This window comes from Sus scrofa, chromosome 15, assembly GCF_000003025.6.
Source record: "Sus scrofa isolate TJ Tabasco breed Duroc chromosome 15, Sscrofa11.1, whole genome shotgun sequence".
Lineage (NCBI taxonomy): Eukaryota > Metazoa > Chordata > Mammalia > Artiodactyla > Suidae > Sus > Sus scrofa.
In genome coordinates this window covers 137656796-137678210 of record NC_010457.5, presented here as the reverse complement: position 1 = coordinate 137678210, position 21415 = coordinate 137656796, and the positions used below count along the sequence as shown (strand labels likewise).

Genomic DNA, 21415 nt, shown 5'->3' with positions numbered 1-21415 from the left:
GGAATAGGCTCCGCAGCTGGGCTGTCAGGCCGGGTCCAGGAACAATCGCGGCGTGGCCAGGACAGCCAGCCGGCCAGCAAGAGGCCCCGCGGAAGGAGAAGAGAAGCATAGGCACAGGGGGCTTGGGGCAGAGAGGCCAGGTCAGGCATGCAGTGGACACAGAGTCCCGCTCCCAGCCAGGCCAGCAGAAGGCCACGGGCACGGCACCTGGGTGGCCCATTAAGTGCCCAGGGTATCTGTTGTCCTTGGGGGACAAGGGGACAAGGATCAGAGGAGAGCCCACGATGTGGAGGTGGCGTCCTGCCCCCCCCCAGCAGCAGGGCCTGTCCTGTCCCTGCCCGTCCTCCTTCTACGTCCGCCAACTCCAGGCGGTGGGGCAGGGGTTCACAGTGTGGGGCACAGGACAGCGTGGAGGGGCCTGATGGGGTCTCACTGCCCCAGGTCCACTGCACAGCCTGTGTTCCCTTCAGGAACCGAGGGACCTACCTTCCCAGCTAGGGGATGCTGGGCCCTGAGATGCCCCCAGGCATCTGCTCTGGCAGTTCCCGCTGCCCCCTCCACAGCCCTGCACCTCACCTGCATCTGCCCTGAGCCGGCTTTCGGCCCTCGGCCTCCAGACGGGTCGCTTGGCACCCCTTCCCACCCAAGCCCATCTCCCACCCTGACCCCCCACCTCGGGGCAGCCTCCCCTGCATCCCGCGCCGCCCAGACTGCCCGACAGGCGGTGCTCTGGCTCCTCACCTGCGGTGGGCAGCGGTCAGGAGCTTCAGGCAGGTCAGGTCCCCGCTGACGGCGGCGTGGTGCAGCGGCAAGGCCCCCTCCAGCGTCTCCAGCGTGGCCTCGTGGCCCCCTCGGAGCAGCCACTCCACCAGCACCGGGTGTCCAAAGCGCGCTGCCAGGTGCAGTGGGGAGACGCCCGAGGCATCCTGGTCCTGGGGAGGCACAGACGGGGCAGGCCCGGACCGACCCTTGCTGGGCCGCCGGCCACCCAGGACTGCACCGCCCGGGACCCTGCCCTGGCGCTTCTCCTCCCCAACCCCTGGCTTGCTCCCTCGTGGGGTGTGCGGAGGGAGGGCTCTGGGACCCGGTCGGGCCACCTGCTCAAGGTAGAAGCAGGGCTGGGACTCAGTTCCAAGTCTTTTGGGTCCAAATTTGTGGCCCTGCTGCATCTGAGCCCCACTTCTGGGCACGGTCACCGCCCTTCCCGCTCTCTTCCACTTCCCTGCCTTGTGTCCAGAGATGCTGCTTCTGGGTCTCTGCCCCCCACTTCCCAGCACCCCCCCCCCTGAAGTCCTAAGTCTTCTTGCTGGGGCCTGGGGGGTGGGTGCATTTCCGCCGTGGGCACCTGGCAGGCCAGAGCATTCTCCCGGGCACAGAACACAGAAGTGGCACTGCCCAGCCCTCAGGGCTGTAGGAAGAGCCGTTCAGGGTGGGGGTGGGAGGCTGAGCTGCTGGACACTCGGGCTGTGACTGCTGAGTCTTCCCTTTCTGGGGACCGGGCACATCACCTGATGCCCACCCAGCTCTGGTCTCAGGGAGGCCGCCCTCACATCCTCAGAGCTGGCTCACCATCCTCCCGGTCCTTACCCCACACAGAGGGCACTGGGCAGGCAGGGAGAGGGGGGCGGGCCGGGTAGAAATGCCCCCCCCACCCCCAGACCTTCACTGAGCCCTGGAGAGACCATCTCTTTAGCATCAGGGCTCTGGCCCACTGCCCCCCACAGCCAGGGCTGTCCTGTCACCCCCTGGGGCCCCCGGTGGTCTATGCCCGTGCCCACAGCCCCTGAGCCCACGTGCCCACTGAGCGTCTCCATGTACAGACCCTTTTCTAGGCCCTTTTGAAGCAGGCCACGTGGATCAAGCCTGGTGAGCATTAGACGCCCCCTGGCAAGGCCACGTGCTTCTGTGGGGGGGGGGCATGGGGAGAAAGAGCAAGAGTGGCTGCCCTGTGCCAGGTGCCGGGGAATACAGGGTGGTCGAGGAGGTGCCTGTGGCATTCGGGGCTTTGTTTGGGGGCTGGGGCTGGGCGTGGGGCAGAGGCAGACACCACTGATGGTGCCGAGTGTTTGGCGTGGTGATTCCTTGGGAGAAGCAGCCCAGGGCCGAGGTACCCAGGGGGGACGGACGGCTCCAGACTTGGCTCGGCTCACACGCATCTCCCGATCCCCTTGGACACCGATCGGCTCCCCTCAGCCGTTCCTGCTCACCTGCAGACCGCAGCCCCCGTCGCGCACCAGCCAGCACAGCTCGGCCAGGCTGCCTGTGGCGGCGGCATCGTGTGCCGGTGTGGCCCCGTTGTGGGCCCGCTGGTTGCCGGGCAGCTGGGCCCGCTGCACCAGGAACTTGACGCAGGCCAGGTGGCCAGCCCGAGCGGCGTGGTGCACCAGGCCGGCCCCCAGGGCATCGGTGATGCCCGGGCCCAGGGCGCCTGCCTCCAGCAGCTGCTCCAAGGTGGCCAGATCCCCGTCTTGGGCAGCCACAAGTGCCCGCTGCTCCTCCATCCTCTGGCCCCAGCCACCCGGCGGGCTCTATGCGGCTCACGCACAGGCCTGGGCTTCCTGTTTCAGGCGTGGACAGAGCTCCCGGCTCTGGTTACCCGATAAGCAGAGCACAGGGCAGATGGGAGGCGGCAGCAGGGAGTGGGGGGGGCAGGCCTTGGGGACCGGGCTTTGCAGCCCTGCCCACACCACTCCCGTGGTGCCTGGAGCTTCGGCGGGCAGAGGGTGCAGGGAAAGGGGCTCAGGGGCTCAGGCCAGGGGTGGGTGCCGGCCAGCGGGTGCTGTCCTGTGCATGCACCATACCTCTTCCTTTGCAGAAAGCAGTAAGCTTCTGCTTCCTCCAGTCTGGGGAGAGCTGCCTGAGGGCCACACCAGACTGGGGAGGCCACCTGGAGACCCTTCTCGGCACGTGTGGTGGGGGGCAGCAGACCCATCCGAGAGGGGCCCTTTCTGGGGATCTTAGTACCAGGTGTGTTGGAGTCAACTGTTATGGCCATGTCACCCACCTGCCCCCGGGAAATCTAGGTTGGACCCTGGCCTCAGCTGGCCCGAGGCCTTGGGGGCTCCAGGACCCTGGACAGGAAGGCCCCTGAGGGGACACGAGGGTCTCAAGGCCCCCTGCTGAGCCCACCCTCCAGCCCCAGGGACAAATCTCTGGGGCTGCAGATGAATCTCTGGGGCTGCAGCCAAGGTCCCAGGTACATTGTTCAGAGCCAAGCATCTTTTTCCAGACTGTTCTCTTCAGGGGGGCTGGACATGCATCATTCTTTGCTGGGAAATCAGGGCCCCACAGCCCCTGCCTCGAGGCTACAGGACGCCACATGTAGGGACCTGTTTTCTAGGGTCCCTAGACACCATCTCAAGCTGAATTTCTTGAGCTAAAGCAGAATCATACAGAGCGAAGTGGATCTAACCCCGCCCCCACAGCCGGCGCAGGAGAAGCACCTGCTAGAAAAACCACAAAACACCCAGAACAAGCAGTAAAATCTTGTGTCCGTTCATTTAATTCCTGCAGCTGTTTCCTCAATGTCACCCTGTCGTCCTCTGCCCTTAAAACCACACGACAAAGTGCTATTCACTTAAGAGATCGTTCCTATGTAAATGTCACCGTAAGACGCGACCGCCACGAAGAGGAAGAAGAAGACCAGAGTCCCCGTGTGAGGACAGCCGAGTGGGGGACCGTGGGCCGCCCCGCACGGGCACCGGCCGCCGAGACCCTCCCGGCGGAGCCGAAACCCTGAGCGAATCATCCAAAAGGAAAGGGCCGGTGGGGCCTGGGGGCTGGGGGCTGGGGTGGGAGGCGCCCCGGCCGATGGCCTGAGGGACCGGTAGGTGACCAGCAGGACAGGCGGGGTCCGGAGGATGCCGAGTGGGGAGGGGGCGTGACCAAAGTGGCCGCGCTCCCTGGAAAGGGCTCGAGGAGGGTCCCGAGGGCGCGGAGAGACGGGCCGCCTCTGCAAACACACGCGGGCGGCCGGCACCGCAGCCGAAACTCAGGTTTCCTATTTTCATGACAGCAGGTGACAGTCAATTATAAATACTTCCATCCTGCGAATAAAAATGCCCCCTTCCAGGCAGGGTCCTGAGCGCCCGCCCAGCAGGGGAGCGTGGGCAGGGCTAAAGGGTTTCCAGTCCACCTGGTGCCACCGGGCAGCAGTGACAGTGACAGTCCCACAAGGGTACCTGCACCTGTGCCCCTCAGCACCAGTGGGGTCTGTGTGTCCAGCAGGCCCACCCCCACTGAGAGGGGAGGGAGCCCAGCCCACCCGCGGGGGTACAGCAGCAAGACTCCTTCGGGCACAGCCCTGGGCACTAGGCCTGGCCCTCCAGCCGGGCCACGGCCTGCTTCAGGTCCTGCACCACAAGGTCCACCTCGGCCCGGGTGGTGCTGCGGCCCACGCTGAGCCGGATGGCGTTCCTGGCCACGTCGAGGGGAATGCCGAAGCTCAGCAGCACCGGGGATGGCCTGTGGGGGCGAGGAGGCCGTCAGCCGTCAGAGACGGGGGCTCTTCCGCGGCCCGGGGCCCTTGGCCAGCTCCCCCTGCCCTTTGCCACGCACCCCTCGGCCCCCCATTATTAAGGTCCAGCCCAAAGTCTCCCTGCTCTCCAGCCTGGGAGGCCAGACGCAGCACAGACACCCCCCCGCCCCATCCCGGGGGACAGACGCAGGCTGGGCCTGGGGCACAGGCGCTGAGTGGGCTTGCTTCTCGGAGGAGACCCCGCAGAGCCACACGCAGGAGGCCGAGGGGCTTGCCTCCCACACACTCCAGGCCGAGAGCTGCCCGAGTCGGGACTGTGTTCAGTCTCACGCAGTCTAGGGCCCTGGCCTCCAATGAAGGCCTGTCACCCATCACGACCTCCCCTGCTCTCCCCGGAGCCAGGCCGCTTTCCAGCTCCCCAACCCCCACCTGCAGGCTCCCCCACTCACCGAAGCCAGACACCAAACCCCCTTCCCTTCCTCCAGCAGGGCCGGTCCCCATACCCAAGCCCCTCACCCTCCCCTCGTGCCTGCACCTGATCCGGCCCCCATTACCCCTCCTGCTCCTGGCAGGGGGAGGGATCCGAACCCCAGATCTGTTCTTGAGGATAAGCTGAGCACCTGCAGCCGGCCTTGCCCCTCCTCCCACGCCTCCCCTCCCAAGGGCTGGCCCCCTGCCCTGTCAGGGACAGGGCATCACTCTCCACGTCCCTGCCCCGCCAGGCTGCACAGCTGCCCAGCTCCTGGGGCACGGACGTGCCCTGGATGTGCACTCACCGGTCTCCGAGGTCCGAGTGGCACGCAGCCCCCACGCTGGCCACCAGCGTCCTGCACTGAGCCAGCACCGAGCGGCCTGAGGAGACAGCACCGGTCCCCTGAGTGGAGCCCAGGCAGGGCCCCCCCCGTCCCACGTGGGCTGCCTCTTCTCTGCTGCACGTTTGGAGGTTCCCTCCCTCCTGCTACCTAACGGGATCATCCCAGGACACCGGCAGCAGGGTCCAGAGGAAAGGCTGCCTCTCCTTGGCCACAGAAAAGCAGACACGCTGCTGCCTCATACAAGTGGCCTTGAGCATCCTGTTCCGATGACCGCCTGGCAGGAAACCCAGAATTCTGATTAGCTGCCTTCCTTAATAATGCTTTAGAGTTCCAGTGTGGTTCGGTGGGTTAAGAACCCAACCAGTATCCACGGGGACGCAGGTTCGATCCCTGGTCTCACTCAGTGAGTTAAGGATCCAGCGTTGCCGTGAGCTGTGGTGAAGGTCGCAGACGCGGCTCGGATCCTGAGGTGCGCTGTGGCTGCGGTGTAGGCCGGCACCTGCAGCTGTGATTTGACCCCTAGCCTGGGGACTTCCATATGCTGCAGGTGCAGCCTTTAGGAAAAAAAAATTGATTGTTTCCCTGGTAATAATATTTAACTTCCCGTGTCTGTTTTCTAAAGGTAGAGACGCTGGACGCTGTCTTTAAGCTAGAAGGCATTTCCCTCCTCTCACAAGCACAGAGATTTCAAAAAATACATAGGTGACTGCTGATTCAATTAAAACAAGAACCTGCCTCACGAAAATTAGTATGAGCATCATTGAACACAAAGGCTGGGAGTTCCCTGGTAGCCTAGCGGTTAAGGGTCCAGCGTTGTCACTGCTCTGATGTGGGTTTGATCTCTGTCCTGGGCTCTTCCACATGCCATGGACACGAGCAAAACAAAACCAAAAAAGTCCGCCCCCAGAAAAAAGGGGAGAAGGTTCTAGAGGAATTTCGCTTCCTGCAGCAGGGAGAGCTGGAGAATTTGCCCTGCGCTTCGTTCTGGCGAGAGCACACTCCGCCTGGCCCGGTGACGGCCCCAGGCTCTCTTCACCGTCCAAACAAGCGGCCCCGCTTCTCGGGGTGACCCAGAAAGACCCACAAAGCGACGGCCTCTTCTGAGAAGTCAAACTGCGCTGCAGGGTGGCTCACCCGAGCCCTCCGGCATCAGACACGCGGGATGTTTAACACCTGGACTCAAGCCCCGGAGGCTCGGGCCGCAAAGTCCTGCCTGAGTCTGGACACGGGGACCCTGATGGGCAGCCGGGGAGGCAGCTAGCGCAGGAACAAAAGACACCTGAGGATGTCTAATTCCGAGCTACTTTGTTTTGTTTTGTTTTGTTGTTTTAGGGCCGCTCCCGTGGCATATGGAGGTTCCCTGGCTAGGGGTCAAATCGGAGCTGTAGCCGCTGGCCTACGCCACAGCCACAGCAACACCGGATCCTTAACCCACTGAGCGAGGCCAGGGATCGAACCTGCGTCCTCATGGATACTAGTCAGGTTCGTTTCCTGCTGAGCCAGGAAGGGAACGCCTAAGCTCATTTTTAGCTGACTGCCGCTACTTCCTCTGACCCTCATAAGATAGTTGTAAAAACTGCAGACAGAGATGGACCAACTAGTCTAAAATCCAGTTAATTTTATCTCCTTCCCTCCATTCTTCTGGCTGGACCAGGACTGTGTGTGCGCTGGGCGCCGCTGCGTGTGGAGCCTCAGCCCCGTGCAGGTCAGGGAGGTCAGGACGAGAAGGAAGCAGCTGCTCTGAGTCTGGGCACCACGGGACAGTGCCCGACAGGGCGACCCTGCCCTCGGCCCTCGGCCAGCCTCCTGACGACACGCGCCGTGCCCAGCCCAGCCCACCAGCCCCACCACCCGCGCCAGGGCGAGCGGGAGGCGGTCATCACCTTGGAGCTGGGGGCCCAGGATGGAGAAGTTACAGGTGTTGGGCAGTCGCTCTGTGCCTGGAAACTGGCTGTTCAGATGGATTCTTTTACCGAATTCCGCCTGGAAAATCAACAAATCCTTCAGTGACCTCTTCAAAGCCCCTGAGCCCCAGCTGTTTGAACCTCAGCGTTCCTGGGAAATAAGATCTCAACCTCAACACCTAAAATGATTATCTGATTGATAAGGGCCCACCCGCAACAGTTAGGGAGCCTGGCCGTGGAGAGCGAGGTTCACGGGGGGAAAAGCAACTTCGGAATCATCCGGGCCTCCTACGTGCAGCCATCGGCCACTGTCAACACTGGGTCTGGAGCCCCTCCTTCGGGGGCGGCGGTCTCCCCCAGGGCTGTCCCCAGAGCCCCCGCCCTGCTCCTGGTCCCGCCTGGGCTCCGGGCTCCGGGCACTCACCGCCAGCCTCTCCTCCAGGTAGTCGCGGACGGTTTCCATGTGCGCCTCGTAAGCCTCGCAGTTCTCCGCCACCAGCTCAGCCGCCTGGGGACACGGAAGGCGCCATGTGACAAAGCACCTCAGTTACGGTACGGGGGTGGGGGGGGTGGCAGAACAGCTCTAAGTAGCAGAGGTGACTCTTCCTGGAAACGGGGTGATGGTCCCCTCAAGCAGCGCGTTTCCTGGCACATCACAAGCAGTGTGCACGGAGCCCAGGTGACGGGCCAGGTGACCCGGCCGTGGTAAGTGCTGGCATCCTCTTCACGTGCTCAGCTGGCGTTTATCAGGCTCCCGACACCCTCAGGAGCGGGAGACCCCACAGCCAGCGGCCAGGGAAGAGGGGACGCCTCAGAAGATCAGGTGAGCACCCAGAAGGGAACCTGGACAGTGGGGAGGGGCGATCCAGGCCCCCGGCCCCCAGGAGGGCAAGGCGCGCTTGCTCCTGGAACAGAGTGATCAAGGCGACAGCGCCCCGAGGCCCCATGACAGGTGGGATCTGAGCCCCAAACAAGCAAATGCACGTCGATTCTGCAGACGGGCTGCGGTGCGCTGACGGGGTGTCTAGCGATCGTCCCAGATGCGGGTGGAGAATGGCCGAGGGGGTCACACGGACGGGGGACCCACAGCTTAGAGTCAGTGCAAGTGGGCAAGGCGGGTGCTGGATGTGTTGTGGAGACCAAAGACAGGAGGACTGGCTGCTGCCTCAGGTGCAGGGGACAAGGACAAGGACGGATCGAGGGCACCTCCTGGACGTCTCAGCTGAGAACCTGGGTGTCAGGAGGCACCAGGGGAGCGAGAGCAGGACACATCGTGGGCCCAGAGGAAGTAAGGGGGACATGGGTCTCCCAGAAGGTCAGGACCTGCCCTGAGACGTCGAGCCCAAGACCGGAGCACAGGCCAGCGGCAGAGCCGGGGGACAGGACCGAGAGGCAGATAGGAGGCGGGCACAGCGCCCAGAGGCTGGCAATGGGGGGGCGGGGAAAAGAGGTCCCACAGCTGCCAGAGGTCACAGGGCAAAACGGGGGGTGGAGAGGGGAGCAGGAGACCGGATGTTAGGAGGGTGGGGTGGGGTGAGGGGGCGTGCAGGCTGCTCTGGGAAGAGGTGGGAGCAGTGAGGACCGGGGAAGGATCGCGTTAATGGCTGGAGGGACAGCCAGTAGAGGAATGAGAAGACGCAGGAGAGGGGGCACCCAGGGAAGGGGTCGGAAACCTTGACTTGCCTTGAAGAGCCCCTGGCGCTGCCCGGGTGGGACGAGGGCACACCTCTGGGGAAGAGGGACCGGGGGGTGTGTCCAGAGCCTGATTGCCCTGAGGGGGTCCAGGCTGGACAAGGGGGGATGACAACTGTGTGACCCCCGTCCCCCCAGTTACAGCAGGGTCAGGGGATCTGGAGGAAGACGCAACCAAGCCTCAAGAAGAGGGTCACAGCTGCAGAGCCGGAGGGCAGGTGCCAGGTGCGGCTGAGCCCCCGGCCACCAGTCCTCTAGAGGAATCTCTTCAAGACACTGCAGCTGTGTCCCTGTCATGTAGGCCGGGCAGCCGGGCTCAGGGAGGTGGCGAGACTGGACCCGGGGGTCGGAGCAAACCTGTGGTGGGGACACCACTGTGTTCCTTATATTAGAAGAGACTCGAAAAAAGAGCTTTTCCCTTTTAAATGCCAAGCCTGTGACATCCACTCCACAGATCTTAAAAAGCACCTCTCCGGGTTGATAAATAAAACTGGAGGTTTTTCTCATCTCGATCTGTCTGTTGGGATCACGAAGGCTCCAGAGAGCCCGGGATGCCTATTACAGCGCCGGGGAAGTGCTGTCAGGCCATGGACCACACACACCCCGGTCCCTGCCCTCCTCCCTGGCCCAGAGCTCTTGAACCCCTGGCACCTCCTAAGTACCAAGAGCACCAGGAACAGCCTTCATTCTAACACTTGGTCTTAGACTCTGGCTCCCGACGTGGGACTCCTAAATCCCTCGGAACTTCCTGGGTGAGAGGAGTGTCTTTTCTTCTAATGAGGTGACTCTGGGTGGGTTCCTGGGTGGGAGCTGGTCACCCAGCCATGATTAGAAGCTTAGGATTTTCAGCAGCCCTCCCCATTCTCCAGAGCGGGGACAGGGGGCTGGAAGTGGCATTCACGGTTGATCAAAGTCTCCCTGAAACCCCCGAAGTCTGGGTTCAGAGAGCTCCCGGATGCTGAGAGGGTGGTGCCTGGAGAGGGCATGGAAGCCCCTTCCCACAGCTCTTCCTCCGGGACGTGCATCTGTACCCTGTGTCATATCCTTTCATTATAAACCAGTGCTCTAGTAAGTAAAATGCTTCTAAGCTCTGGGAGCTTATTCATTAAACACAAGGACGGGTTGTGGGACCTTCTGACTTAGAGCCAGTTGGTCAGGAGCATGAGCGACAACCCAGACTCTCAAGTGGCATCTGAAGTTGGTGGGCGTGGCGGGTACGTCTGTGGGACTAAGCCCTTAACCTGTGGGATCTGATGGCTAACTCTGGGTGGATGGCGTCAGAATTGAGTTGTGCTGCAGGATACCCAGATGGTGCCACAGAATTGCTTGGTAGGGGAGACCCCGCACGTCTGGTGGCAGAAGTGTGATGAGGGTGGCAGCAGCGTGAGAGGGAGGGAGAAACGCAGGAGGACGGCCGCGCTTTCCCTGCGTGCTGGTGGATAAAGCAAGAGTGCCATCCGTCCAAGGTCACCAAGGCTTTTACCTTTCCAAGGCCGGCGATCATCGGGGTGTTCTCTGTCCTGGAAGAGACAGGAGTCAATCCTATTTTCATGCAAAGCAAAGAACAAGTGTCCCAGGAAGGAATCCCATCTATCTGAAAGGCGTTCAACCAACATTTTTGCTTAAAAATGTTCCGTGTGGGTGCCTCCAGCGCAGCTGCTGGTCCCCCAAACCCTCTGTGCAAAGGTTTCTCGTCCTCCCCAGGTACGGCCAACATGGCCCACTGTGGGCAATACAAGTTGGGTGTCCAAGTGACACTTCTCCCTGGACCCTTCTTCTGCCCAGGAGAAACCCCTGCTCCGACTGTAGGCCCCAGAGCCCACTTCTTTGGTCCCACCGTCAACCGAGGCGAGGGTACAAGCAACTCCTTCCCCATCGGCCAACATTTCAGCTGAATGCTCTCAACTGTAATACAGCATCTTTCTGTTTCTAAAGATTTGGGGGGGGGGTGCACACACGCGTCTCTGTCTGTGTGGGAGGCAGGAAAACCCCTGACGAACAGTGGTTCCCATCTACTGGTCTAACGAACTGAAAAACAACTCTTCACTCTATTTCAGGAAAAAATAAAACCTTCACTTAATTTTCTGAAGTTCGCGTTTTGGCTAAGTCATGTTTTCTTAAACCTTTGGAGGCGGCTACTGCTTGCTCGCCAATAGATGGCAATGGAAGTGAACTTGCAGCACAGGTATCATAGGGAAGGAGAGCCCACTGGTCTTCCAGACAAGTTTACTGTCAGGTCCGTCCCTGGAGACGGGCGTGGACCCCTGGAGGTGGCCTAGCAGGAGGAGGAGCTCTGGGCCTCGCCCTGGTCTTCTCCAGGTTGACGAGGTAGACCAGAAGCATCCCTCCGGGTCTATGACCTGTGACTGCCTGGAGACGGGGTCAGGGTAGCACAGCTGGGACCCTGTGTGAGCCCGGGAGCCCTCCCTGCGCTAGCCCAGCCCTCCGTCAGGTCTGTGTCCCCCCCACCACCGGCCTTCTCCACCCCTACCCAGAGGCATGCAAACCCTGCTCCCGCCCCCGTCCACCCACGGAGCTGCCCGGTATGGCTTCTGGCATGCCCAATGCTGTCTCTCCTTTTTTAAATGAAACTCTTTCTTTTGAGAGACTGTAGATTCCTGTGTGATTATAAGATGTAACACAGAGACACCCTGTGTGTCCTTTTCCAGTTCCCGCCAAGTGACACTGCAGGACAACATCTCAACCTTGACACTGACCAGACTCAGCATCTCCGCCAACAGCGAGATCCCTACGGCTGGCCTTTGACAACCCGCCCTTAGCCCCCACTCCCCCCCAGTCCCGGGCAACTGCCACCCTGTTCTCCACATCTTTAACTGTGCCATCTCGTGAATGTCATACAGGTTCCCTTGGGGCACAGTGGGTTATCTGTCATTCTCACTACTGTGGCTTGAGTTGCTGCTGTGGCACAGGTTCAGTCCCAGGCCTGGGGAACTTCCACATGCTGTGAGTGAGGAAAAAAAAGAAGATCATATAAACAGAATCCAGAGCTTATAACTTCAGGGGATTTTTTTTTCCTTGTTCTTTTCTTTTCTTTTCTTTTCTTTCTTCTTTTTTTTTTTTTTTTTTTTTGGCTTTTTAGGGCCCCACCCACAGCACATGGAGGTTCCCAGGCTAGGAGGTGAATCAGAGCTACAGCTGTGGGTCTAAACCACAGCCACAGCAACACAGGATCTGAGCTGTGTCTGCAACCTACAGCACAGCTCATGGAATGCCAGATCCTTAACCCACTGAGTGAGGCCAGGGATCGAACTCACATCCTTATGGATCCTAGTTCATTAACCGATGAGCCACAAAGGGAACTCCTGGATTGCTTTTTTCAATTCACCTCCCCGGAGATTCCTCCAGGCTGTTGTGTGTATCAGTGGTTCATTCTTCCTCACTAGTGACTGGCGTTCCACGGCACAGATGTGTCCCTGCTTCCCTAAAGGACACCTGGGTTGTTTGCAGCCTGTGTGAACAGGCTGGGAAAGAGCCCAGATGCCCGCAGCCTCTCTGGCAGAACCCCTGGCTTTTCCCAGCAACCGCCTTCCCCTGTTCCGTCACCACGTGGACAAACAGTTGGTCCAGCAGCTGGAAGCTAGGATGAAGTTTGCCTTGACCTACGGATGAGACTGTTCTGGAATATGCATGTGTGGGAAGAGTTTCATCATCGGACACTGGCTGTGTAGGGGTCATGCCTGCAGGGATCCGGAGAGCCTGAGGACAGTTCTGTCTTGATGTATTGGAGGACTCTGCCCAAAGCAGCATCGCCTGCCTTTCGTCAAACATATTCGTGTGCAGGTCTTTTGCTTGTGACCAGAAGTCTTCATTTCTCTGGGATAAACGTCCAGCAGGGCCACTTCTGTGTCACATGGCAGTGGCATATTTAGTTTTAACGAAACTGTCAAACTGTTTTCTAGAGGAGCCGTACCCCTCACATCCCCGCCAGCCGCGTATGAAGGGTCCAGTGGCTCTGCTTCTTCGCCAGCATTTGGTGGGGTCACTAGTTTTATTTCAGCCATTCCGACAAGTGCGGAGTGATGGTGTCTCCTTGTGGTTTTAATTTGTATTTTCCTAACAGCCGACAATGTGGAACATATTGTCAGGTGCTTCGTTGCTGTCCTCTGTAGTGATTGTATTCATGTCTTTTGCCCCTTCTTCTCCTTCTCCTTCTTCTCAGGGCCACACCCACAGCATATGGAGGTTCCCAGGCTAGGGGTCTCATCGGAGCTGTAGCTGCCAGCCTGCACCACAGCCACAGCAACGCCAGATCCGAGCTGGGTCTGCGACCTACACCACAGCTCACAGCAACGCCAGATCCTTAACCCACTGAGCGAGGCCAGGGATTGAACCTGCAACCTCATGGTTCCTAGTCGGGTTGGTTAACCTCTGAGCCACAACGAGAACTCCAGGATTGTACTTTTAATTTTGCTGTCTGTAAGTTCATTACCAACATACAGAAATGCAATTGATTTTGTACGTTTAGTTTGTATCCTGTGATCTCAGTGAACACACCTATTAGTTCTGGGAGTTTTCTTATCTATTCCTTGGGATTTTTCTACATACACAATCCGTGATCAATAAATAGGAAACGTTTTTCCTCTTCCTTTCCAATCTATATCCCTTATATTTCCTTTTCTTGTGCTCTGCACTGATTAGAATTGTCGGCGCTGTTGGATAAGCGTGTGCGAATGGACAGCCTGGGCTTGTTCCTGATCACAGGAGTAAAACATGAAGGCTTTTCACCAACAAGTATGATGTTAGCTGTAGGTTTCTGGTAGATGCTCTTTTTAAATTGAAGTAGTTCTCCTCCAGTCATATTTTTGTGAGGATTTTTAACAAACGAATGTCGAGTTTTATTGAATGCTTTTCATCAAATGGCAGTGTTTTCTTCTTTCTTTAATATGCTGGATTACACTGATTGATACGGATGTTTAAACACTGAATCCACCAGCCTTGTATCCGTGGAAGTCCACTTCATGTTGATATATATATCACCCATAGCACCAGATTCCATCGGATAATACTTTGTTAAAGATTTCTGCATCTGGAGTTCCTGTCGTGGCACAGCAGAAACAAATCCGACTATGAACCATGAGGTTACGGGTTCGATCCCTGGCCTCGCTCAGTGGGTTAAGGATCCGGCGTTGCCCTGAGCTGTGGTGTAGGTCGCAGACGCGGCTCGGATCCCGCGTTGCTGTGGCTCTGGCAAAGGCTGGCAACTGTAGCTCCGATTAGACCCTAGCCTGGGAACCTCCATATGCCAGTGGGTGTGGCCCTAAAAAGACAAAAAGACAAAAAAAAAAAAAAGGTTTCTGCATCTAAACTCACGAGAAATATTTGATCTCTTATTTTCTTTTTTTGTACTGTCTTTGCCTTTGATTTTGCTATCAATTCACAAAATGAATTGGGACGTGTTTCCTCTTCTATTTTCTGGAAGAGACTGCTTAGAAATAGTGCTAATTCATTAAATATTTTGTAGAAGTCTGTGAAACTATCTGGGTCTAGAGGCTTTTTTTGAGGAATTTAAAAATGACAGAATCAGGGCGTTCCCATTGTGGCTCAGCGGCAACGAATCCAACTAGTATCCGTGAGGATTCAGGTTCGATCCCTGGTCTTGATCAGTGGGTTAAGGATCCAGCGTTGCCATGAGCTGTAGTGCAGGTCACAGATGTGGCTCAGATCTCGAGTTGCTGTGGCTGTGGTGTAGCTGCAGCTCCGATTCAGCCCCCTAGGCCAAGAACTTTCATATGCCACGGGTGTGGCCTTAAAAAAAAGACCAAAAAATTACAAAATCAATTTCCTAATAGTTATAGAACTATTCAAATGACCTATCTCATATTAGGTGAATCGTAGTAGTTTATAATTTTTGGGAAGTGGAACATACACTTCGTCGGAGTTACCACATTCATGAGTGGAGGTTTGTCTGCAGCATCCGGGATCCTTTTGAGTCTGTAGCACTTGTAGTGATACATTATTTCATTCTTGATATTGGCAATTTGTTTCTTTTTGTGAGCCTTACTAGAGACTTGTCAATTTTATCACTGTTTTCAAAGCGCCAGCTCTTCATTTCATTGATTTCTTAAAAGTCGCTTTCGTTTTTAATTTCATTGATTTCTAGTCACATCTTTGTTATTTCCTTCCTTCTGTTTGCTTTGGGTTTATTTTGCTCTACATTTTTTTTTTTTTTTTTTTTTTTTTTTTTTTTTTTTTTTGGTTCTTCAGGTGGAAGCTGAAATGATTCACTCGCGATTCTTTTTTTTCTAACTTACGCATTTAGTGCTGTAAATTTCCCTCTCTGCAGTGCTTTAACTGTGTCTCTTAAATTTTGGTATGTTGTATTTTCATTTTCACTCGCTTCAGTGTATCTGAGGCTTCCTCCTTGGCCCATGGGTTATTTATAAGCATTCTGTTGGTTTCTAAGTGTTTGGAGATTTTCCTATGACTTTCCAGGTATTGGTGTCTAGTTTGATTCCACTGCAGTTAAAGAAAACACTCTGTACAGTCTCAGGTCTTTAATGTACTGAGGTTAGTTTAATGGCACAGAATTTGGTCGATATTAGTATATACTCCATGGCAGCTGAAAAGAATGTGTACTTTGCGGTTGCTGGGCAGAGTTTCTAAAACATGCTGATGAGATCTTGTTGGTTGATGGGTACTACTGAGTTCTTCTTTATCCTAGACAATTTCTGTCCAGTCGTTCTATCTATTGTTGAGGGAAGGGTGTGACGTCTTCATCTGAACTGTGGATTTGTTGATTTTTCCTTTCAGTTCAATCAGTTTTTGTCTCACGCATCTTGCAGCTCTACTCTTTAGGGCATCCACATTCAGAACTGCTGTGTCTTCTTGGTGGACTGACTCTGTCATCATTACGTACCCCACCTCTGTAATTTTCTCTGCTCAGGAGTCTCCTATGTCTAATGTTAGACAGCTATTCCTGCTTCCCTGTTTGTGTGATACATTTTTTTCCACCCTTTACCTTTTTTTTTTTTTGCTTATTTTTTCTTTTCAGTTATTTAAAAGTTTTATGGAGGTACAGTTGGTTTACAATGTTGTGATAATTTCTGCTGTATCCATCCTTTACTTTCAAATTGCTTCTACTGCTATATTTGAAGATGGCATATAATTGGGTCGGTTTTTAAAAGTCTACTCTGCCAATCTCTGCCTTTTGACTGGTGTGTTTATTCCATTTACACTTAATGTAATTGTTGATGTTTGGGCTTAAGTCTGCCATTTTAATTTTTGTTTGTTTGGGTTTGGGGTTTTTTTCTTTTTTTCTTTTTTCTTTTTTAGGGCTGTACCCAAGACATATGGAAGTTTCCAGGCTAGGGATCAAATCAGAGCTGCAGCTGCTGGCCTACACCACAGCCACAGCAACTCCAGATCCAAGCCACATCTGCGACCTACACCACAGCTCACAGCAATGCCAGATCCTCAACCCACTGAACAAGGCCAGGGATTGAACCCGAAAACTTACAGACACTATGTCAGGTTCTTAACCTGCTGAGCTGCAATAGGAACTACCATCTGATGATTCCTGATATCTTCTTAGTTCCTGAAAGATATCTCTGCTGTGTATGATTCTGGCTTGAGACTTCTTTTCTTTGAACTTTTGCCAAATACTGCATTACTTCCTCTGGCCTCCATGGCTTCTAATGAGTAATTCCCAGCCATTCAAATTATTTTTCCCTATAGGTAAGGCGTTGGGTTCTTTTTGTCTCTACTGGGTGCTTTTGGGACTTTTTCTTTTCTTTTTTTTCTTTTCTTTTTTTCTTTCTTTCTTTCTTTTTTGTCTTTTTGCCTTTTCTAGGGCCGCTCCCATGGCACATGGAGGTTCCCAGGCTAGGGCTTTAATCAGCGCTGTTGCTACCAGCCTACGCCACAGCCACAGCAACGTGGGATCCAAGCCGCATCTGCGACCTACACCATAGCTCACGGCAACACCAGATCCTTAGCCCACTGAGCAAGGCCAGGGATTGAACCCACAACCTCATGGTTCCTAGTCGGATTTGTTAACCACTGTGCCACGACGGGACCTCCCAGGAGTTTTTCTTTGTCTTTCATTTATGGAAGTTTACTTCTCATGTCTGGGGATAGATTTCTTTTGGTTTAACCTGTTTTGGTTTTGTTCAGCTTCTTGAATCTGTAGATTTTTTTCCTTGCCAAATATGAGAAGTTTCCAGCCATTATTTCTTCAAGTTCTTTTTCATCTGCCTTCTTTCTCCTCTCACTTGGGGCCTCAATGAAATGAAGGATGGATCTTTTGTTACAGTCCCACCGGTCCCTGGGGCACTGTGCAGTTCTTTTGAAGTCTATGTCCTCTCTGTTTTTCAGACTGATTTATTCTATTATTCTTTTAGTTCACTGAGTCTTTCCTCTGCTGCCCCTATTCTGCTGCCGATTCCATCCACTGAGCTTTTTACTTTGGTTGTAGTTTTTAGTTCTGAAATTTACATTTAGTTCTTCTCTACAGCCTCTTTTTTTCCTGATACTTTCTATTTCTTTTGTTTTAGGTGTGTTCATAATTGCACAGAAAGCATTTTTATTGTATGTGCCTTAAAATCGCTTGTCAGATAATTCTAACATCTTTGTCATCTCACTATTGGCATCTGCGGATTATCTCTTTTCTTTAAGATTTTTCTGTTTCTCAGTACGATGAGCGATTTTCAGCTGAAGCCTGGATATCTGCTTATTGTGAGTCTGGATGTTTCTTAACGCTTCGGTGTTAGCTGGCTTTTTGACCCTGCTCTGGCAGAAGGACTGTGCCTGTTCATCACTGCCGAGTGGAGGCAGACGTTCAGGTCCTCCTAGGCCTGTGGAAAGGCCCAAGGGGAGAAAGGACCTTGACAGTGATGGGAGTGGGTGGAAGCCCAGGGCCCCCACATCCTCCACTGACCCTGTGGGGGGGGTACACTACTGTGGTGGGGGCAGAAGTCCTGGCTCCTCACTTGGCCCTGCCTGACACACAGGAGGGCTCTGGGCAGAGGACCCGGCTCCCCACGTGACCTTGTGGCAAGGGTGGGGTGGCAGCAGTTTTCTGTCGACTGGCTGGAGGAAGCAGGTATCGCCTTAAGCGCTCTGTCTTGCTGGGCTGTCCTTTCCCTGGTCCACCAGCCAGAGAGACCCGGCTTTGCTGGGTACTTTCTGTCAGCCTTCATTGGTGTTTCTGAACTGCTGGCTTCTTCTGCTCCAAGTGTGGGATAAAGGAGGCAAAAGAGCCCCCAGGAAACGCGCCACCCATCGGCCATCTCTCCCCCTAATTATCAAGTTTCTGCCAACACATGTGGTGCTGGTCCCACCTCATGACCCGGTTGGAACACCCCAGGGACACAGGAGCCACCATAGAGGAAACCGGGGGGCTTCTTCACGGCCCAGCTCACCCCACAGTTGAGAGGAGGGCAGCACGTCTCAGCAGGGGCTCCCCAGGCCTCTCATCATTGGGGTGGGGGGCAAAGGAACCAAAGGAACTTGCACTTTGAAGCGGCTGAAAGAGGGAGATTTCCTTCCTCTGCCTTGAATCACCCCAAACAGACGGCAGACCTGTGAGTCCTGGGTGTAGAGTTGACTGGTGCAGCCACGTCTGACCCAGTGGAGATGACGTCTGGGCCATGACAGTGCTTCCAGGACACAGAAGAGCCACTGCCGTACAGACGAACAGCAGGGCCAGGGGGTCAGAGACCAGGTCAACCTCCTACCTTACCCTGGCCTGAAATTCCGCTCTTGTCCACCTCCAAACAGCATGGGGTACAGAGGGGTGAGCTCCCCGAGCCCTCGGACGTACAGTGCTCCGATCCTGGGGCCATAGAACTGAAAGGAAAGTAGTCGTTCACTTCATAAGAACCTTCTGGGGACCCCCTCCGGACGCGTGCTGAGTGCCGAGGGCACACGGAGATGCTTGCTAACCGACGGGCTGATGCCTGCGGCTCCACAGCCCTGCTACTTGTCTGTCCCCGATCCTGACACGTGGGGGTCACAAAAGCCTTCAGGGGTGGGGCAGGTGCTGGACTCCGGCGCTCGGGGGGGCAGCAGAGCACCTGCACACCAAGGGGGAGGCCCCGCGAAGGGGAGGGGCTGAGCAAGAGGTCACCAAGGGCTATTCCTGAGTGTGACGCCACGCTCGCAAATCCGTGTCAGGCAACAACTTCAAGGGCCACCCCGTCAGTCCCGCACACACGCTCCTTTGGGAACCCGCTGAGAGTAAAGGACTAAAAATATCCCAGGTTCCAACGGGCTGCTGGGAAGATGCACAAAAGCTAAGAAGGGTGTTCACTGTGCACGAGGCCCCCAGCACCACCTGGGATGGAGGTCCTAAAAGCACCCCTTCGCACGCCCAGCCACACTTTAAATCAAGTTGGGGAAGCAATCACTCTCGAACCTGCATCTTCCGTCCCTGGCGGGGCGTGAGGGGCTGACCAGGGCTCTGCACATGCTCTCTCCGGGGGCAGAGAACCCTCACTTCCTGGCTAAACCCACCTGAGACCTCAGCTCCACCCCCACCCCCACAACGTCCCCCCAGCCTTGCCTGGCTGCCCCTGCTGCCCGGTACCAGCTGCGCTGCCCAGCATCCCCATTGAGCACCCAGTGTCTCAGCTCTGCCCGGCTCCCCTCCAAGCTGCCAAGGGCAGGGCCGAGAGGCATCTGTCCTCTGGTGCCGGGGCCTCGCTCTGGGCAGGTGCACCCAGTGCTGGGGGGCAAAGGAGGAGCAGTGCCACAGGCTCTGCTCAGAGGTGAGCTTCAAGGGGCACGGATGCGTCTCCCCGCCAGGAGGGCAGGAAGGCGGCCTCCAGGGACGCACCTTGTGGCCCACGATGGTCAGGAAGTCCACGCCCAGGTCCCACACGTCCACGCGCCTCTTCCCCAAGGCCTGCGCGGCGTCCGTGTGCAGGAGCAGCACAGGCAGCCCGCGGGCCGCCCGCTGCTGGTTCAGGGCTCTGACTCGCCGGCTGATGTCAGGCACCGGCTGAGGAAGGAAACACACAGCTGAGTAGGCTGCCCCGGATGGGTGAAAACGGAATGGACGAAATTAGGAATGAATGAGCACGGGCGAAAAAGTACCAGACTGAAGAACAGAGGAAAAGAAGCGGCCAGGCTGGGCTGCACGAGCTCCCGGTCCCCCGGCCACCATCCTCCTAAAAGGAACAGTGACTCACCATGACCACGCCGGTCTCGTTATTGGCCAGCATGATGGTCACCAGGCATGTGGTCGGGCGCACAGCCGCCAGGATGTCCTCAGCCTTGACCTGCCCGCTCACCTTGGACACGGGGACAAAGGTGACCTCTGAGGAGAAAAACACAAGGGGCCAGGTCAAGCCCACAGGGTCTTCTCTGGAATGTTCCCTTATTTATTAAAAAAAATTTTTAAGTGAACTCAACTGTTTTTATTTCACTTTTTTTCTTTTTTCTTTTTTTTTTTTGTGGCCTTGGTGAACAGGGGCAATTATGTGGGATCTCAGCTTCCAGACCAGGGATTTAACGTGGGCAGCGGTGGTAAAAATGCCGATTCCTAACCCCTAGACCACCAGGGAACTCCCTAGAATATGCATGTAGACACAGTGGGAAAAGCCATTGTAAAGGTCAGAAAACTGTGAAGGAAGGTGAGTCCCCCTTTATCACCCTGTCCAGAGACCACTGGCTGGAAGGCATCACTGACGAACCCCAGTTAACAAGCCGCCTGGGGAGGCTCTCTGTTCCGCCTCCAAGGGACCCGCAAGAGGCGTAGTAAGACGCCCTCAGTTCACTGCGCATCTCGATGCTGCAAGCACTTGCCCTTCACTCACTCGGCACTTGACCCAGCCTTCATTAAGCGCCTACTGTGCCATGTTCCAGGCACTCAGACTCTCACTACTGCAGACAGAAGACAGGCAGAGGCGACTAACTCGAGGTTCTGGGTTCCACGCGGTAAAGACAAATGCACCCACTTCCCTCCCGCCACAAGGTCCCATGAAACTGAGAGCACGGATTTTTCTCAACAAGGGCGATCAGCTGAGGATGAGGAATTTCCAGAAGATAGAAAGACGATGGCGTTAGATGAAGAGCGGTAGGAACCCCCCTCAGGGCACCGCGAGGTGAAAGCTCACCCCACGTACAGCAGGAAAGGGTCCATCCAGAGACCAGGCTGGCGCAGGGCGCACGGCGCCAGGAGCAGGGCTGGGGCGGCCGGGGCAGGCAGAGGACGGGGTTCTGACGCCCAGAGGCCCTCGCCTTACACCCAGGATGTGGGCCAGAGGGGCCGGCCTCAACAGTCTAGGCCCGGGGGGCTCCCGGGGTGGGGGTGGGGGCGACAAGAGAAGGGGGTACTGGCACGTCCGCTGTCAGGCCCCAAGGGGAGCTGCTGAGCATGTGGTCAACAGCACCAGCCCTCAGGGGATACAAATCGAAACCCCCGTGAGACCCCACGCCGTGCCCACTAGGACAAAGTTACCGGGAAAGGGAGACAAGAGCAAATGCTGGCGAGGACGTGGAGCAACGGGAACCCTCAGGTGACAGTGTGAACTGGTGCAGCTACTTTGCACTAGAAAGGGTTGGAT

At 56.2% G+C, this 21415-nt stretch overlaps 2 protein-coding genes across 3 annotated transcripts in view; both read right to left on the bottom strand.

The window, feature by feature from the left end:
• The window catches only part of ESPNL (espin-like), a 32102-nt gene extending 28758 nt beyond the window's left edge, over positions 1–3344 (bottom strand). The window contains exons 1-2 of the mRNA XM_021074968.1: positions 2208–3344; positions 742–932 (exon numbers count right to left, since the gene is read on the bottom strand). Of these exons, the coding sequence (XP_020930627.1) occupies positions 742–932; positions 2208–2501 (485 nt within the window). The 5' untranslated portion in view covers positions 2502–3344. The remainder of the gene's footprint in view (positions 1–741; positions 933–2207) is intronic.
• Positions 3485–21415, bottom strand: part of SCLY (selenocysteine lyase) — a 37651-nt gene continuing 19720 nt past the window's right edge. For both annotated transcript variants that reach the window (XM_021074966.1, XM_021074967.1), the window contains exons 5-12: positions 20039–20166; positions 19684–19848; positions 18589–18695; positions 10372–10408; positions 7621–7704; positions 7176–7275; positions 5254–5329; positions 3485–4464 (exon numbers count right to left, since the gene is read on the bottom strand). In XM_021074966.1, coding sequence (XP_020930625.1) covers positions 4311–4464; positions 5254–5329; positions 7176–7275; positions 7621–7704; positions 10372–10408; positions 18589–18695; positions 19684–19848; positions 20039–20166 — 851 coding nt within the window. In that variant the 3' untranslated portion in view covers positions 3485–4310. The remainder of the gene's footprint in view (positions 4465–5253; positions 5330–7175; positions 7276–7620; positions 7705–10371; positions 10409–18588; positions 18696–19683; positions 19849–20038; positions 20167–21415) is intronic.